The following is a 19,959-nucleotide window of genomic DNA, read 5'->3' as shown; positions in this document are numbered from 1 at the left end:
CTCCCAGCAAAAGAAAACAGGGACACCACCACCCACCCTCCACCTCATGATGCTTAATCGATGTAATCAACTTTAATTTGATGCAGTGTGGAAAAAAAATGCACAGAATTAAATTATTTTTCAAGAATAATTAAATAGATTCAACAACTTTCTTCAACAGAATTGCAGACTGCACAGATGGTATCTTCCCAAAGGAAAAAGTATTATAGCTTACTAGGGTATATTAGACTTAACAGTTACTATATACAATAATGGACTTCTATACATTTTACATCAGATTAAAACTTTGGGTGTAAGATTCAGATAATTATTTATTAAAAGCTAGACATTTTAAATGAGAATAAGAAAGAAAAGTATGTCTTTGTGCCCCCTTTTCCCTGTTAATGCCCTATCGGGGCATTAACAGTGGACATGCATATTAGATCGTTTTTTAGTGAAATATAATCCCTCCAGAAAGGCAGGAAAAGCCCGGAAACTTACTTTAAAACTAAATATGTTCCCTAAAACGGTGGACAGAGCTACAGACCCATGACAGCCTTACACAGGTAGCCAGCAGCTATGACCAGCACTACTTGTGGAGTTAATAAAAGGACAGGTAATGTTTGTCGCGCTGTTGCACACACAGCACGCTCGTTTGTTTCAGTTCGTCAGTTGCAACAAGACAGCTTACCAACGTGTACGTAATAAGCTAATACTCCTGTGTGCTACACACTACAGTGCACGCTGTACACCTACTTACTGGGTTTGTCGCATCAGTCTGTGTCTCTGAGTTAATTTGTGTTTCTCCTACAGCTCCGGACCGCAAAAAATGCGCGTGCTCTTTGTGAGCTCGTTCCCGGCTCGTAACCAGCGCGTTCTGCCGTCGAGGGCGATCATTGGTTAAATGTGATCATGTGACTGATGCAAGCCAGATCCTTTTATTTAGCAAAACTATGATTAATAGTTAACTATTATTGTTGAGGGGCACAGACAGGACTCCGCACGCACACACACATAAAAAAAATAATAAATAAATAAAAAAAATTTAAAAGTTGCCTCAACAAAAGGGCACTTTGGGCACTCATCAGGAAAGGGGCGGGTGCTCAAGCCCCTCTAGCCCCCCCCTCTGCACATATATACTATGTGTGTATGTATGGATGATCATTTAAGAAAGAAAACGATGTGTGTGTGTGTGTGTGTGTGTGTGTGTGTGTGTGTGTGTGTGTGTGTCTTTTCCCGCAGGACAGATACCGAGCACGCCCACACCCACGGAACACCTGTGGGCGTAACGGATTTTGACAGGTAAGCACGTTTCTTCACCGTCATGCTCGCACTGTCCCTATAGGCTGTTGGTCATGTTATAACATCTGCACGCACCGCGAATTGCTACATGTTGAAAGAATTCTATCAGAACAAAAAACAAAACAAAACAAAAAACAATTAAGGAGGGAGCTGGACTTCACTGACTAGTCGGCTGCTGGCCCGACAGTCTTGCAAAGCTCGGTTTGTGGCCTCACAGTCGGACAGTTAGGAAACAATTGGGTAACATTTAGGTAAGCTCGTGCACATCTGCATGACACGGTCCCCAGCCCGTCACTCCAGAAACTCGGGGACTTGTGTCAGTTTTACCATTAGGTAAGCTCTCTGCACAGCAGCATGGCAGACTCTCTGTGCAGACTCTTCCATTCCTCCACAAAGACCACTTCAAAAACTGTAGAAGAGCGTGGCAAGTGGGGCAGCAAAAAGGAGTTCATCCTGTCTGTGGCCGGTGCTATTATTGGACTTGGCAACGTGTGGAGATTTCCATATCTTTGCTACAAGAATGGCGGGGGTGAGTATTTCTGTTATTCTCCCCCTTACTTAACCAAAGTGCAGTGCGATGTCTGAACCTCCGAAACTCTTTGTTCCCATAATAAAAAACAGAGAGAGAGAGAGAGAGAGAGAGAGAAGAAACAGAATGACCAGTAGACTATTGTTTTATTAATCGCAGATGACTTTTTCTTGGTTGGGGGAGGGTCTAATTAGAGGATGAAAAACATATTAAATGGTTGATAAGCAGCTTAGTTTTCATCCCCGTTTCCTTCTGTCCCACAGGTTATTGAAAAAAAAAATACATTGCCAGATTTATTCTGTTTTTTTATTACAAAGAAAGTTGCTTTCGCCTTTTTTTCTAGCCTAATTTGAATTTTACTGATTAATCTGCAGAGTTTTAGGCGCATGACAGAAGCAAACAACAAAAAGTGCGCTGGATCAATGCAACAGTGTTTTGGAACAGGGCAGCAAGTTTACCAATCAGAACAAGTTACAAAGTAAACGCCATGTGATGATCTCAGTGTAATAAGGAGTAAAGTAAGTAAAACATCCCGAAAGTCGTTATATTAGTAAATGTTTACACGAGAAGCAGTCGGTTAAACCATCGTAACAAATGCCACTGGTATATGAAGCTGGACTAGAAAACAAGCTCAAGAACCGCCTTTCAGTCAAAGCGCAGGGCGTGGAGTCGGAGTCAGCGTGGTTTTCACGAGCCAGTCTCAGCGGAGACTACACACCTGTTACGTAACGCAGTACCAAACCGCTGCGGTGCGCAGAAAGTCCCACAGTGCATACTTTTCGCATACGGAGCTTATTATCACCACTACTGGCGCACATCCCAGGACTGCTCCTCACCAGAAAACAGTCTGTCCACACGGATGCACAGACCGTGCATCCGTTATAGTGTCGTTAGTTATACCAGGGGCGATTCCAGGATCAGAGCTTTGGGAGTGCTGAGCACCCAGAGAGTTGCCCAGCCAGGCAAGATAAACCTGTCTCTGTCAGTCCCTGCATCCTTAAATGTTGTCCCGACTCCCGAGTTCTCTCTGACTGTCACTTTGGTGCATTTAAACCCCTGTTCCTCCCTGTCCTCATTGTCTGTTGTCTTCGTCTCCGTTATCAGTCATCATAATTTTACCATCTCTGTGCAAGTCTGCAAATTTCTTTATTAAATCATACGATTCTTAAATTCATCAAGTCTCTCTGTGCCTGTGTCCTCGTCACAAAACATGACATCACTGTTTTGTACATTTTAACACAATTTAATCCCCACAGTTGTGAAAGAAAAGCAAAACACTTTGCCTGTAACAAAACCATCAAATCTGATAAAGGTTATTTAAATGCTGCAAAAGAAGAATGGATTGGAATAGAAAAAAATACATATCCTAACCTTAATTACTCGGGGAGAATAATGAGTGATGCTCATAGTGAGTAAAAAGTAAACTGAGTGCATTTTATGGACAGAGATTCACTTTTATTGTGTATGTATAATATAATACAGATACATTAAAAAAACACTCCCAAAACAGAATAAATTATTACAAATAAATTATTACAAAATATTAATAAAAACTATAAAAATGGAGGCAACTTTGCCTGTGGTAGAATGTATACAATGACAACAAATCTTTATTGCAGATACTAATTTTACTAATTTAATAATAATAACTTTGTGTTGTAAGATTTATGAGGTTCATGCTTTCATAGTGGTACTTAGGAGAGCTTGACATTTTTTCTCAGGTGGTAAACACTGTAAGAAGTTTGAGAAACACTGATAAGTGTATGTGTGCTTTTGGAAAACATTTAAAGCTGCTGTACAGAATCTTTGAAACAAGATTAAAACATTTTTAGAATATAAACAGAGCATCTGCTTCTCTTTACAGCTCCTCACTCCACCAGGGCTGTTTGGCACTTTCTGATAGTGTGCAAATGTGATGTACGTACTGCGGCAGTCATACAGGCAACTGGACGGTCCAAAAGTTGGCCTACCTATTACTGGCTGAGGTTTTAGTAGAGTTGTGGCTGAACCACATAAAAATATATCATTAATTTTAATCTCCCCAATCAATTATAATGTTATGTTGGAATGTTGTTAAAGAGGGTCAAAAATGTTTCAACCCAGTTTGTTTTGCAGATTCTGTATAGCAGCTTTAATATAGGGAGAACACAACTTCCAGACTGTGTGAGTAAAATCAGGTTTTTTTTTCTCTTTGTCAGTTTAACAGTTTCTGTTGTGCCTGTCACTGTTCCCTGTCTGTTTCCTTACCTGGTTCTTCCTGACCTTGTACTTTCTCCTCACGTTCCCCTCTGTCCTCTCTCCCTCTTTGGACTGACAATCATACACAAATAGATTGTATTCAATTAGATGAAAAATTACATTAATATGAAAAAAATTCTATTAAGATCACTAACAAAAAGTCCTCTTTCAGTGTACTTTTAACCAAAAGGCAAATAACTAAACCACATGAACATCTAATAAAAGATATAAACATTGAAACACTGATCCAACATTATTCTTGATTGATGGATCATTTGATTTTACACTTTTACCTGAATGTGGCTCCTTTTTTTGAAAAAACCTCCTTATATCCATTATGAACCTGGCTGTCTCTCTGTACACAAACACACACTCACACAACAGGAGTTATAAGGTTAATGGGCATTCAGTCAGTTAGCTAGTTAGTATCCATTTCAAAGAGGACAGTGGTAACCAACAGTAGGCTGCAGACAATTTAAAGTTTTAGATTTTAAATAGGCTGTATACATTTCAATGGGAGCAACAGGACGATCAAAAGTTGCTGAATTTACTACAGAGAAGGACGGATTGTAAGGTAGCAAACATTGTTGGAAAACACGTTTTCAACACTGCAGGTTACCTGGTGTAATGCTTTTCAGCTAAAAAGAAACATGGTCTGACTCCTACCTAACTAAGAGTAACTGAAGGTTAAACGCAGCTAACATGTCCTTTTTAAGTCAGGCACTTACACCCCCACTCCGCTGCGTCTCAGCCACCATGCTCTGGCAGCAAGAGCCCTAGAGCCAGAGTAGGGGAGAGGCGAGCTGGAACAAACCATTTTGGGAGGGGGGTTATCTATACTTTAGTTGTTAAAATGTTACGTCTCAAACAAGTACAGTACTGTATGCTTTTTATATTTTTAGTAGTGTGTCACACAAACAGCGAATGTTCTAAAAAAAAAAGTAAGAAATCTTTGGGGGTGCTTTGATTCATTTTGGGGGTGCTGAAGCGCCCCCCAAAAATGGGCTAAAATCGCCCCTGAGTTATACACAGTAGTGGTTTTAGATACGGGCGACACGGGCGGTTCCCGGGGCGGCATCGTGGTGGGGGGCGGCATCACGGGCATTGGCAAAAAAAAAAATGCTCGTACTCATGCTGCCCCAACGTCAGCCAGGGAATGGCATAGGCACCGATCGGTTTTCTATCGCCCATTTGCTGGGTGTAAGGGCGCCCTCCGTTTGCCAGGTGCGCCTGCTGCTTGCGGCACAGGGAGGAGAGGGCGGGGCGGTAGGGGATTCTCTGGCTGGAGCAGCATCTAATAATAATCAACTCACAAAATAAAAACAAAATAAAAATAAACCAACAAACACGAAAACATCAGATATTATGATACAGAGTCAAAGGAGCTTGCAAAGAAAAGCGTCTGGACTTCTTTAAGTTATTATGATACAGACTTATAATTTGCACCGATGATTTTTCGAAATTCTGTACACGAAAAGTGAGCGCGAGAGCCCTCGGTGCGCCTGCTCGCTGCTGAAGCCAAAGTAAACTTTATTCTCATCTCCGCTACATACAGTCCAGTATATAGAGAGACGACGAGGCTCCAGTTACAGCAGTGCAAGTAAACAAACAATATATATAAGAAGAGTAAGAAAATAAATATACACTTTAGGACTCGGGGTAAAGGGATCAATAACAATTTAAAATTTAAAATTTACAGTTTGATGATTTAAAGTCTCACACACAACCCGTCGAAAGGGGAGGGGGCCCGGCTGCTTCCAAATAGAGCACATTTCATTTATAATGTTGTAAATCCAAGCCCATTATCTATTCATGATAGATTCATGAATCCTGGGTTGTGTGAAATCCCAGAAATAAACTCTAGACAAAGTGAATCTGTGAACTAAGGTGTTGGTCTATTAGGTTATGTTGTGGTGATGGGTGTTCATACTGGAGTGCAAAATTAAAACCAATGGAAGATGGACAAGAAAAGTTCAAAGCCATCAGGTGCTCAGTTTAGAAAAAAGAGAAAAGAAGAGGAGAAACAAGCAAAAGATGCAGGTATGCAGATAATGGCAGGTCATCCTGAAACAATCGGAATCAGAATACTTTATTAATCCCTAAGGAAATTATGTGGGTTACAGTTGCTGCAAGAAGAAATGGTAAAAATAGCAACAGTAACAGACTAAACTCCAAACAATACATTATGTTACAGATTTTAATATTAATTAGTCCTTGTCAATTGTTGATTTGTCCTGTTCTCATTGTATGACGAATTATGATGGCTGTTTGGTGGCTATTTGCATACTATGCATACTCTCTCTCTCTTCACATGTGTGTGTGTGTGTACAACAGATTTATGTGGGTAAATGAAACAAAATTTGTCATCAGAGGATGAAAGATGAAGAGCTTTGGCAGTATTTTCTAAACCAGCGGTCCCCAACCTTTTTTGCGCCACGGACCGGTTTATGCCCAACAATATTTTCATGGACCGGCCTTTGAGGTGTCGCGGATAAATACAACAAAATAAAACTAGTACCGGTACCGAAAAAAAGAAAATTTATTCATAACACACGTGAAAAGACCCAGGAAAACCAAGTAAACGATGAAAACGATAACAAAATAACGCTGAAAACCGATAAAACCCCTGAAAACTATACATTTCACACCTGAGCCTCAACTCTTGCGGCCCGGTACCAAACGACTCACGGACCGGTACCGGTCCGAGGCCTGGGGGTTGGGGACCGCTGTTATGTATGTATGTATGTCAATTTTAATGAGATTTATAACAAGAAGAGGAGCGATTTGGCACCAAAAACAGGTTCTGTGCCTCGACAGCTGCAAATATTAATCTCAAAGAGGGTTAAAGGCCACATTTACCAGCAAGTTTACTTCAGCTGCCAGAAAGGTGTGAAAGAATGTGTTCTTTGACACTTCAGTAAATTACTTACAGCTCTTTCTGCTGCCTTCCCTCCAGAAATACATGATACTTTCAGATTTCAACATGTAAGCTAAATCAAACCCAGCCTGTCCCGTCTCAGGAACAGGAGCTGCAGCCCAGGAGTCTTGACTTTGCCTTTTTTTAAAATGTTAAATAAAGCCAGGTTGGCAGAGTACAAATTTGTTAAACTGGACACTTTAGAACAGGATCTCAAGAGCGACTGGGTTTCTAAATCTACCCGCAAGCTTGACTTGCTGTATCACCTTTGTTTACTTGTTATACCTAAAAAATGTTGAAGAGTTTAAATTTTTAGAGGTTACCTTAGGTTTCACCCTTACATTAAGAAATCAAGCCTAACACAAGTGGTGTTTCAAATAGATCCCACAGGTGTATCTGCTAAAAAATCTCAGCCTCAAGGTCAGGGGTCAGAAGTCAAGTTTTCTAAAAATCTTGTGGATATGATAACTCAAGAAGGAAGTTACCTAACATTTTGAAATCGATACCACAAGTGCATTTATTAAAAATCTCCAACGAGTTCGAATCTCAGTGACCTTGAACTAAAGGTTAGAGGTTAGAGGTCAAGTAGTGATACCACAGGTGCATCTATTAGCAGGCTGTGCCACAGCCAGTATTTTAATTGTTGTATAATTCTGTATGTCTGATTAACACTTTGATACATTTTGCATAATTTTCCATTTGTCAGCATGTGTATCTGTTACGGTTTGGAGGAGGACTCAAGCACAGGACTCCGGTTCTGATGCTCACAAGAAGGATTTATTTACAAGTCACCAGGTGTATATACAAGAATGTGCGGGGGGGTGTTATATACAGCTGAGTGGGGGGAGAAGGGGTCTCCAGGGAAGTCCAAGGGAAAGCACGCGTTCTTCAGAATATCCACTCACACGATCACAGGCTCACACTCCGACACTGCCACACAGGAATCACACGGGGAAAAATCCAGGAAGCTCTGTAGACAGGGAGACAGGGTTAAGAACGACGCACAGAGGAAAACACTCTTAACTAAACTTGTTGTAGCTTGACTTCACTAACGCGTGGTAGACAACGATCCAGCGACGAACAGCAGTCACCTCCTGGCTTAAATGCTGCTCCAGGTGTCTCATCTCCCGAGGGCGTGGGCTGAGGGCGTGAACCCACAGTGAGTTCTGCCCCGGCGAGAGAGAAGAGGAAGAGAGAGAGAGAAACAGAGAGGGCTGATCAGCGTGCAGCTGATCCGCCTGGCCGTGACAGTATCTGTAGGTATGCATGTATGTGTGTGTGCTTGCACATGCATGTAGGTGTGAGTCTTGGCGTGTCTCTGCTGATAGACTTTATAAATCCGTCTCTCTGGACAGCAAATGGAATTGAGCTAACAGCTGAATCAGATAAAGAGCATTGATCCCCTTGTGTGATTCATTAAACAGTTAAACTGAAAGATACTATTTTGCTTGGTTATCAGGAGGATATAATGTCGTTACTGTATTTCGTCCCTGTTATTTTAACTGTTAACATTTGCTGCCCTCAAAGCAGAGCCAATCCATATGTTGTTTACTGTTTATTTTTTCCTACCTCTAGGTGCTTTCTTAATTCCTTATGTCCTGTTCCTTGTGACCTGTGGCATACCTCTATTTGTGCTGGAGACGGCACTGGGCCAGTACACCAGTCAGGGGGGGATCATGTGCTGGAGGAAGGTCTGCCCCTTGTTTGAAGGTGAGCTAACCACTGGGATTGTGGTGAAGCAGATCAATGAAGAAAAACTGAGGGAATGCAATGTTAACAGTTATGTTGTTTCCAGGCATGGGATACACCAGCCAAATGATCATTTTCTATGGAAGTATCAGCTATATTGTGATTTTAGCCTGGGCTTTTCTCTACTTGTTCTCTTCCTTCTCTGGAGAGTTGCCATGGGCCACCTGTAATAACACCTGGAACACGGGTAAATTCAATTTTCTGTCCCACATATACATCAACAAATTACTGACTTAATTGGTAAATGAATTGGAAGTATGTAAAGATTGGATTGAAATGTTAATATGCAAATATTCACACAACTATACATTTATGAAATACTAAAGCTAATGTTCACAATATTTAATGCAGTATTCACTTGTTGATGTGTCAGCAGAGCGTGTTTAACAAGATTTTGATACATTTCAGATCGTTGTGTAGAAATTAACAACTACAATACTACTGCCAACTGGACATCACCTGTGAATGCATCATCTTCTGTTTTAGAGTTTTGGCAGTAAGTCACAAATCAGAGATAATTTGTTAACAATCCTCAATATTGTTTCAAAATGTATGTAAATTCAGATACGTATATTACATGCATTACATGGCTGTTAGCATTAATGGTAATTAATGGTAATTTATCATGTAGTTTGGAGGGCTTCACATTCACTATATTAAGTAGACCTAGTTAGTACAAGGGTAGATCCATTTTTTTTTGCCTTCAGAACTCCCTTAATTCTTTATACCATAGATTGAACAAGGTGCTGGAAACATTTCTCAGAAATTTGCACCACATCCCAAAGGTGCTGTATTGAATTGAGATCTGGGTACTGTGGAGGCCAGAGGGGTACTCAATGTCATATTCAAGAAACTATTTTGAGGTAATTAGAGCTTTGTGACATGGTGCATTATCCTGCTGGAAGCAGCCATCAGAAAACGGGCACATTGCGATCATAAAGGGATGGACATGATTAGCAACAAAAGTCAGACAGGCTGCAGTATTTGAACATCGCTCAATTCATGTTGTTTACGTCAGTTCATGTTGTTTACCATCTGAATGTGTGAGCAAAAATCAAAGCTCATCAAATCAGGCAAAACTTTTCTAGTCTTCAGTTGACTGACTCTGGTGAACTTACTGGAACTATAGCCTCAGTTTCCTGTTTGTAGGTGTTTGGAGTGGCACCCAGTATGGTCTTCTGCTGCTCTCCATCTGCTTTCATGTTTGATGCATTTTGTATTCAGATATGGTCTTCTGCACGCCTTGGTTATAACAACTAGTAATTAGGGTTACCAATTAGCGGTATTGGGGTATTGGCCTTGTTGATGACCTCTGGCATCAGCAAGCTAATGGTTTTCTTTGACCATTAGCTATAAACTGTGGATGGTGGCATAATCCCAGTAGATTAGCGGTTTCTAAAATACTCGAGCTACAACTGGCTTATCTGTAATCATGTTCAGAGTCATGTAATTCGCACTTCTTTCTCTTGTTGATGATCACTTTAAAGTTCAGCAGGTTGTTTTGACCACATCTAAGTGCATGAATGCACCGACTTGCTGCTATCCTGCTGGCTGATTAGATATTTACATTAATACAGTTGTACCTAATAAAGTGGCCAATGAGAGTAAGTGTCATTAATTATTGTTTTTCTCTGGCTTTAATTGCTATGATAAGGGACTATGATAACAGATCTTTTTTGCAAAACACTTATTTGCTACTATTTGATGAGTACTATAATAAGTATCATTTGATACTCATTATAGTATTCTGTGTATACTGACATATACTTTATAACACCAGTATAGTTTTTAAAGAATTTTACTTGACTTTTTAAAATGAGAAGTACAAATCTAGAGGAAATTATAGGTTAGGAGTAGTATGAAATGTCATGTGTCTGTTAAGCAGGGTTAAACTGTTATGACACATTTAGAATGTGTAGAACACCAAAACTAAATTAAAAATCTTACAGAAATATCCCACATTTTGATAAATGTTTAGTGTGAAGATGCTTTAGATACAAGTAGTAGGGTCTGTTACTTCTTTTGACATTTTGCTGTCAGTGTGTAGAGATCTACAAACTGTTAAACTGATGTCTCAGTCACTTTTTTGATGTTGCTCTGTTAGGGTGGAACGTAGTTGCCCCTGGCATTAAACACTTAATTTGGCCATAATAACTGAAAACACCCATGTACTGAAGGTGTGAAGGGCTTTTAATTGCATGTTGAAGCTTGTGTCATTCTAAATAGTTTCATGAGCTTTAACTTCAACAGACCTTTCATGCCGAACCCAGTGACTTGTCAATCTATATGTAAGTACTTAAGTAGTCCACTGTGTAAGTATGCTGACATCAGTTTTCTAGCCACACTCACTGAATCTTCATTTTTAAAGTCTTTGTGAATTAACTAGATTCAAATTTTTACAAAAGAGTAGGTTTTACCCGACTACATACATTGGTTTAAAAGACCTTTCCATACACTGATAGTACGTCTTCTTTCAGGCGTCGGGTGTTGAATATATCCAGCGGCATAGAGAACTTGGGAACCATACAGTGGGACCTTTCTCTGTGCCATCTTCTAGCCTGGGTCATCTGCTACTTTTGTGTTTGGAAGGGAGTAAGATCCACGGGAAAGGTAACACTAAAAGGAAAAATGTTGAGTCGCATTTTATACCCTCAGCAGTTTTCAGCAGTTGTCACTGGCTTTCAGGTTCTTCAGGGAATCATTCAGATTCATTTCATGTTGCACAGTGTCTTTGTAGCTGTTGCCAATTTTATTGTGAAAATCTAATTTTCATTTATTTGGAGTTTTCTAGAGATAGACAGATGTTTTGCATACTTTCTAATCTGGATTTGTAAACTTTTAGGCACACCTGTTTCCTCAATTTCCCTTCATGACCTTTGTATATCCGTTAGTTGTGTAAGAATGAAATTACATCACCTACTGACATAAAATGCGGTTAAGTTGTTGTGTAGTGAGGCGAGATGATCAGTGGCTGCTGTTATAAAAATCCCAAATTGTTTCGGTACTGAGCTCAAATTACTTACTTGCTACTACTTGTTCTCAGAGTGATTAAGGTGTGGTGTGAAGAAAAATGAAATGATCAGAACTCCCAGACGTCCACTGCTTTTTTTCCCCCTTCAGGCTGCCGCCATGGCAGTCGTTCAGTCTCACATTTGCACATGCCTGGCTATCATACAGTATATTCGAACCACACCACAACACATAACAGCCGAAGTTGGCACAAAAGAGGGTTATGAAAGCAAGTTTTGCAACTGTTATGGACAATACAGCCTCCTTTTAATAAACAAAGGAAAATATAGCAATATTATATTCTTGTACTTCTTTATGTTATTTCTTGGTCCAATGTGTCGCACATGATTTAAATTCTGGTCATGGAAGTCGCAGTTAAATAAGAATGGTATTATGCATTTGGTGTTACCTCCAAAGACCAAATGCAAATATTCACACAACTGTGAATATTGTTCACAGTTGTGGGACTTGTTGAATAATATCTTGATGCTGACATTAACAGCATGGCCTCATCATAGCGTGTGGTCATAAACAAGTAATCCTTAATTTAAAACCTAATTTATTTTTTATATATATACAGGCAACATATTTCACAGCCACGTTCCCCTTTGTCCTGTTAATCATGCTGTTTGTCAGAGGAATGACCCTTCCTGGAGCCTTCCATGGTATCAAGTACTACTTGTATCCCAATCCTGAACGGCTCGCTGACCCACTGGTATGATTCAGCCTCATTTCTTAATCGTGTCAGACATTTCTGCAGCGGTGTTTATGAACTAATAACTTGGTTTACAGGTCTGGATGGATGCTGGAACACAAATATTTTATTCTTATGCCATATGTTTGGGATGCCTAACTACACTTGGGAGCTACAACAAGTACAACAATAACTGTTACAGGTGAGCTCCTCACGAAGATGTGACAAACATTTTAGTTTGTATGTCAGTGGCTGTCTCCAAATACTTTGCCACTAAATGTGTTTACAGCAGCTTTCTTACTTTCTGAAAGGCTTTAGCACTGGTCTAAGTAAATAACACATCAAGAAAACACATACTTGAAAATGATTTTGATTACAGCCCTTGTAATATGTGCATCCATTACCCCTTCTATTTTTATTAACCTTTAAGCACAGGTAGACATTCAGTCACCGTACAAAGCACTTTTCTATCTTACTAACCTCTTAAAGCACTTTAGACTACAGATCACATTTTAATCACACATTCATGTAGTGCTTTATTCCATGCACTTTATTATTTATGTATTCTATGGGCAGACTCCAGTAAAACCATACTGGATTACTGGCGACCGCAGTCCTTGTTTTTTGCTCTCAAGGAGATCCCTGAGAATCTGTAGCAGCTGTAGAACTGGTTTATAAACATCTGCACTGAACTCACTAAGGCTGCAAAGAAAAGCAATCTGTGCTGAGAAGCACCTTGTTAACTGAATTAGCACCTCAAGCACTACCGCAAACAGAATATTAACCAGTGGGTAACAATGAAAGTGTTTCCCACAGCCCATTATCTTTTTGTTGTCTTAAAGAAAATAGTGACATTATGCTTTCTTTCTGATTTGCAGAGACTCCTTTTATCTTTGTTTGTTGAACAGCGCGACCAGCTTCATGTCAGGCTTTGCCATTTTCTCAGTTCTGGGTTACATGTCGCAAAAGCAGGGTGTCGACATTGCTACAGTCGCTGAGTCAGGTACGGATGTCAGTCTGAAAAGTATTTAAGTCTGGCTTTTTTTTTTTTTTTACCTCATCCATTATGCAAAAAATAAAGACAGATTAACATGAAAGCTTGTGATTTAGTTTCAAAGTTGATCCAAGTACAACTCTGGACACAAGAATTTTTAAAAGAGCTTCTTTAACACTGCAAGCAGATTAGTTCTTTCACACAACACATGCATCAAATTGAAAAAAGAGGAAAATGTCATCTAAATGTTCTCAAGATAATATCATGAACTCAGCTGGATCCAGCAGCTCAGTTCATGGAAGCAGTTTTCAGCCTTGGTCGAGGTGTATGAGCTCTTATTTTTCATTTTTATAGTTAGGATTTTTAGACTTAAATTTTAAAATTATCCACAAGCATACAGGATCAGCTCTGGCACTACTGACTTTGACAATATAAGGCATGATGCTGGGGAATTTTCACAAGCATGGAATGATTGTCCCTTATTTCCCAAGACTTGGAGCAGCTTGTGCTTGTAATGCTGAAATGTCTGTACTCCATGCTGTGTAGTGTGTGGTCAACTACTGCCAACCAAAATTGAGTAAGAATGCCACCCAGGGTTTCTGTAGTCAATAACAACCCCAACACATGAATGCAGCACACATTTTATTATCAGATGGTCTGTCAGTCAATATCATAGAGCAATATTTGTATTTTTGGCCATCAGGCTGTTCTATTTAGCAGTAGCAATAATTAGTTATTGTTAATATTTCTTCCCTCACACCCAACTGGTCACAGCAGATAGCCGCCCCTCCCCTGAGTCTGCTTCTGCCGAAAGTTTCTTATCATAAAAAGGACGTTTTTCCTTCCCACTGTTGCCAAAGCGCTTGCTCATAGAGGGTCAAATGATCGTTGTAGTTTTTTTCCTTTTTTCTCTGTATTATTGTTGAGTCTTTACTTTAAAATATTAAGTGCCTTAAGGACACTGTTGGAAACATAAACCTAATGCATCTATCTTTCCCGGCTGTTGTTTTGAACTACTATGTACAAAAAAACACTACTATTATGGAAAATGTTGTTTTCCATTAACTACAACCTGCTTTCTGGAGGCATATTGCATCCCTCAAGGGACTATGCATGCCTTTTCTATCTACATAAAGTACACCGTCTTTCAAGGTTTTACATTTCAGTAAATTTAAAAAAGGCAGAAGCAGTGTATGAAAAACTAAGTGGACTGAATGTTTTATTAGCTTGTGGAACCATCTTTAGCAGGAATAACTGAAGCAGTTGTTTTCTGCATTACTTTATCGGTTTCTCGCATCATTCTGGAGGAATCGTAGCGCTCCCTGCTTCTTAAAACATAGCTTCTCTTCACTGAGGTTTACGGACATTCATTTATTCGCAGCTCTCTTAAGGTAGCCACACAGCATTTCTGACTTCTTAATTTCAGCTTGAATTTAGGCCTATTTAAATGTATATAAGAAATCAGCACCTTACTGGTAATTCATTTTCTATTCCTACCATTTAACATGTTTCAGATTTATTTGATCCAATCTGCATTTCCTTAACAATTGTACAACTCCGTAATGATCATAAAGTTGTCATTTAGAGACACTTTGGCATCTGTTTCACTTTGTAGGTCCAGGCCTTGTTTTCATAGTCTACCCACAAGCTGTGACCCTGCTGCCTTGGCCTCAGGTCTGGTCTGTGTGCTTCTTTGCCATGATCATCTTGTTAGGAATAGATGGTCAGGTGAGTTGCAGTTTTTTTTTATATCTCCTAAGAAAATGTAATGCAGTATTGTTTTTTTTTTCTTCTGGTTAACTTACCTCGACACTAACCTGTCTTTGTGTAATTCTCAAGTTTGCAGGTCTTGAAAGCATCATGACCTCTTTGACAGATGTCTTCCCCTCCCATTTAAGGAAAGGATATCACAGAGAGCTTTATCTGATGCTGATCTGTGCGCTTTGCTATCTGTTTGGCCTGTTATTGGTGTCACAGGTGAGATGTTTAAAAACAGCATAATTATTATAACTTTCATGCCTGAAATTCATTTCATAAAAGTTGGAACAGTGGCAATGCAAGAATGGAAAAATGTAGTGCTACAAAAAAATGATGGTTGTGTAAATCTGAATATTTAATGGCATCTGCTTTTATATGGATCTTGTTCAGTGTTTTTGTAAATGCCCCAGGCTTGGTGGGCTTGGTATCACGGGTATAACAAAATGGAAATCAAAACAAGGGAAGCACAAAAATCACATGTCTGCATGTGCTCAGGGGAGTCTGGGTGTCCTGCGAGGACACTTCAGGTGTATGTGGTACTGGGCCCGTTGCTGTGGACTTTTAGTTCCTTCACAACAATAGTGAAACCACGCTTTGAATTAATAGCAATGTCAGGTTTGGTGGGTGTTGAATTCCCTTTGTTTCTGATTCTGTTCAAAATTCTTATTAATACATTTGTGTGAGACATAATGGACTCATGATCACAACCTTGCTTTTTGTGTATGATGTGATCCTTCAGGCTTCATCAAGTGGCAGTTTGCTGGCAAATGGGGAGCAGCAATGATGAGAATTACCACCTTGAAATCTGATTGGATTGGAATGCCTGCTCCAAGTTGGTTGGCATTGCTGCCACATGTAGAAAAGTTCAAGTACCTCAGGGTCTTGAGTGGGGAGAGTGGTAGGAACAGTGACAGGGATGTTCATAGCCTCACTTATAACCACGAGCTATGGGTTGTGGTCAAAAGGACAAGATTGGAAATAATTAGCAAAAATGGATGTACGTTGAAGGGCATCTGGGACTTAGGCTTACAGTTACAGAGCAGTTTGGTCAATTTGTAGGCAAGGTGTTTTTAGAAGGGTTAGGAAGGATGGCCCAGGCAGGACACAACAGAGTGATGGGGGTGTGGGAATCTCATCAACCCAGACCTGAGTGGAGAAGCGGCTGTCTTTCAAAACTGCAGCAAATGGTTTCTTCAGTTCACAAAGAGCATATTAACCTAATTAACCTAATTTATTGGTAAACATGCCCCTGTCTGGAGATTTATGAAATTTGTTGATGAGATTTTGTCCTAATGCTTCTTTTAGTATAATATAGAGTTCACTTTGCTTTCTAAGTTTGTAGGATATCAAAGTTGTTGATATACTAGATAATAAGTGTGAATAGCTTCAAGATTAACATGATGAATGTTTTAATTTTAGGCTGGTGCATACATTCTGCAGATCTTCGATCACTATGTTTGCAGCGGTCCTACTCTGCTGCTGATGGCAATTTTCCAGTCAGTTACGATTGGATGGATTTATGGTAAGACAAAATTATTATTGTTATAAAAGTCTTTGGTTTGTATGTCTTTTTATAGTGACGTCCTAATAGCTGTCCACTATTATTACCAAAATATATCTTGTAAATCTCTATACATGCTGTATATACATACACATGTAGGGCTGGATTTACAGCACAAAGCATTTTTGGTAATTTAAAAGCAACTGTCAGGACCTGCTAAAGAGGCACAGTATCAACTGAAAGATGGGGATGCAGGTTTTTTTGCTATTGAACTTATTGCATCTTATCGTATCTGCAGAAATCTTGAAATGTACTGAATTTAATGCAGACAAAAGCAGGTCTGTTTTCATACCTGATGCAGTGTTTTTTGGAAGATATTTGCGACATGTTATTATTTGCATAATCAGCACGAGTGGATAGCTGAATGGTGTGAGTCCCCAAGCCCCCCACACCCAGCCCTGTATCTTTTTTTCTTATATTTATCTTTCAAGGAGTCAGATTATCTTATTATATTTTTTAAGTTGTCTTGAATAATACTCCAGGCTTTCTGAAGGTATTTCAAGGTTTTTCTTTGGACGTTGGCTGTTTTCACTTATTGTCAGTCCAGTTCTTGTACCGGCCCATTTTCAGAGGAATGTTTTATTTTGTTTGTTAAACACATAACTCAAGGGATGAACTAGTGTTGTGTCTACAAATAAAATACAAGCAAATAACTGATTTTATATTGTATCTTCAGGCAAAAACATAATTTATTCCCTTTTCTTTGGTTGATTTTATGACAAAATAGCATAAAGTAGTATTTTTGTACCAACAAGGTGATTCTCAAAGACCTATTAGCTGAAAACCTGGCATATATTAGCATGGTATGCAGTGTGTCCTTAAAATAATTTGAGGAACCTGAACAATTGACAAAGACCTCCTCCTTAAAGGAAGCTGAGAGTTTACAGCCCATATTCACTGTATAACTCATTTGAAAAAGCGGTCATTGTAAAAACCTTAAAAATATAATTTTGTTGTGGGGAAATATTAAAAGTTAAACACAAGTTTCTTTCTAGTAAACTGTCTCTGTTCTAGGTGCCGATCGCTTCTACACCAACATTGAGGACATGATTGGATACAGACCTCTGTCACTGATCAAGTACTGCTGGCTCTATGCCACCCCTCTCATTTGCAGTGTAAGTTTCTAAAGCAGCTTCTGTAAACAGTTTATCAGTATGCTCTATTCTCATAAGATAAGATGAGATAAGCTTTATTAGTCCCACATATGGGAAATTCATCCCATAATGTTTATTATTTATATGTTTTCTTTTGAAGGGAACACTTATATTTTTGCTCCTGAGGTACACCCCTCTGAAGTTCAACAACACATACATGTATCCTTGGTGGGCTTACTGCATTGGCTGGTTCCTCGCGCTGTCGTCACTTTCTATGGTCCCAGTCACTATGATCTACAAACTGGCCAAAGGAAGAGGGAGTCTCTGGCAGGTCAGTGATGTTGTTAGTGTCGGCTGTTAGTGATAATAACTGATAATACCTGATAATAACTGACAATATTAATTCCTTTACCAAGCGTCTGAAGACCAGCTCCCAGCCTGCAAGTGATCTTCGAGGAATGGAAAAGGAAATGATAAATGTCCATGATTCACTACGTGCCCCAAAATAACTGTTCAGCCTTATTCACTGAAATGCAAATCTTTAAATGTACCTTTTAATTTGCGTTTTAAATAATACTTAAGGTGTGGGTCCTCTATTATGCACATATATGGTGGCTGGTATTAATATTTTTTATAAGGTGAAAGGGTCTATCTGAAGCACGAAATGTCTGAATATCTGTTAGAGGCTGAATGTATAAAATACTACACTGATATGGAGCCTCTGATATGACTTTAATTTGCATTTCAAATACCTCAAACCCTAACAATAACATTTTTACTTTAAACTCACTACGAACACACAGACGTTGAGATTGAAAAGAAACTTACAATTATTATTTATAGACCAACACAGTGAATAGAGATTTTAAAACTAGTGCTGTCGGCGTTAAATCTTGTTAGAATGACGTTAACACCATAACCGCATTAACGCAGCAAATTTCCGTTAACGCGGATCGCCATGGTGACAACGCGCCGTGCAGCCCCTCGCACCGTGACAAGTTTTTTTTTCTTTTTTAGAAACATAAAAGCAAGGTCTTTTAGTGTTTAAAAGTATTGAGCTGAAAACACATATTCACAGTTTAACACGTTTTTATGATGATCACTTTTTTAATGATTTCCTACATCAACTGCTACTTCTGTTGTGTTTTTGTGATGTTTCATGGAAATCTGGGTTATTTTAACACAACGTTTTTATATATTCATACAAATTGAAAAGTAAAAGGCTGTTTTTCTGTTCCTCTCTCAGTCAGAACCTGTTTTAAAAACTATATCTATCATCATTCTGGCATTAAGTTCTAAATACTTAAATAACATGGGGACCTGCGTAGAAACACCTTCATAACATTTAAAATGAAAAAGATTAGCTTCACTAAGCTTGTAGCTTTATTTTGGTTACAGCTACAACATACAAGCTACAAAATGCTTTATAACATACGCATGAAAAATAAAAACTTACATTTCATAGAACAAAGGTCAACATTGCTACATGCTGACATGCTAAGTAATGCCAAGGATCGCACATCAAGTTTTCAGTGTTCTGAACCTTTTTTATGTTTATATTCCTATAGTTTTTTGGCTGAAATACACTGAATGTAAGCAACAGAGGTCAGTTTTGTTTTTGTTTTTTACTTCAGACTCCTTTAGTGCCCCCTCCTTTTTTTAATTACCTGGAACTGAGGAGTAACTATGAAATTGTGTCCTTTGGAAAGATTTCTCCTTGACGTTTTCTGGTATGTGTTTCATGTTGCTTGTGCTACACACACATATCAGGAAACACTAGGCCTAACGATCCGTATGTATTTTAAGCATTCAGAGTATATTTCATGATATTCTTTTTTTTATCAACATGTATAATAAACCAAATAAATATTGCTCTTCAAGTCTGTCAAAAAGTGGTTAATGTTTGCTCCTTACATTTATAACTGAACTCCTACTTTTACTTTAAGGTGCATTGTATTTTCTTGGATTATTGTATTGGTTACAAGACTTTTTAAATGTGTCTTGATATTTGACCTTGAATTTGTATAATAAAATACTTTGGGGAATAATTTAGCTTTCACTGTGAAAGCTTTTCTGTAATTTAAGTGAATGTGTTGAGAGAGTGTGACAGATACAGACTCTATGGTGCAGGCCAA

At 38.9% G+C, this 19,959-nt stretch overlaps 1 protein-coding gene across 3 annotated transcripts; it reads left to right on the top strand.

Annotated features, from left to right (window-relative positions):
• Positions 1-1,135: 1,135 nt before the first annotated feature.
• LOC146574513 (sodium- and chloride-dependent GABA transporter 2-like) lies at positions 1,136-19,707 on the top strand. 3 transcript variants are annotated; one of them, XM_085274223.1, is made up of 14 exons: positions 1,136-1,281; positions 8,541-8,675; positions 8,761-8,901; positions 9,123-9,210; positions 11,192-11,324; positions 12,304-12,438; positions 12,516-12,619; positions 13,296-13,420; positions 15,027-15,139; positions 15,251-15,388; positions 16,589-16,691; positions 17,745-17,845; positions 17,985-18,155; positions 18,241-19,707. In XM_085274223.1, exons 2-14 carry the CDS (start codon positions 8,642-8,644, stop codon positions 18,331-18,333), a joined length of 1,479 nt encoding a protein of 492 aa, XP_085130349.1. In that variant the 5' UTR covers positions 1,136-1,281; positions 8,541-8,641; the 3' UTR covers positions 18,334-19,707. The 3 variants fall into 3 exon arrangements, with proteins under 3 accessions (XP_085130349.1, XP_085130348.1, XP_085130350.1); XM_085274222.1 differs by lacking the exon at positions 1,136-1,281 and adding an exon at positions 1,362-1,810; XM_085274224.1 differs by lacking the exon at positions 1,136-1,281 and adding an exon at positions 7,799-8,225.
• The last annotated feature ends 252 nt before the right edge of the window (positions 19,708-19,959 follow it).

The sequence above is a fragment of the Mchenga conophoros genome, linkage group LG5 (assembly GCF_057382185.1).
Source record: "Mchenga conophoros isolate Kocher_MC1m ecotype Shallow Benthic linkage group LG5, M_conophoros_male_GT1.1, whole genome shotgun sequence".
NCBI lineage: Eukaryota > Metazoa > Chordata > Actinopteri > Cichliformes > Cichlidae > Mchenga > Mchenga conophoros.
The sequence above is the reverse complement of the archived record's forward strand: the minus strand, read 5'-3'. Positions and strand labels throughout refer to the sequence as shown.

Excerpts from the sequence above, each read along its gene's own strand:
- LOC146574513 (XM_085274222.1), top strand. The coding sequence starts at position 1,636 with ATGGCAGACTCTCTGTGCAGACTCTTCCATTCCTCCACAAAGACCACT. Across the intron at positions 8,676-8,760 it reads GGTCTGCCCCTTGTTTGAAG|GCATGGGATACACCAGCCAA; the intron begins GTGAGCTAACCA and ends TGTTGTTTCCAG. Across the intron at positions 16,692-17,744 it reads TACGATTGGATGGATTTATG|GTGCCGATCGCTTCTACACC; the intron begins GTAAGACAAAAT and ends TCTCTGTTCTAG.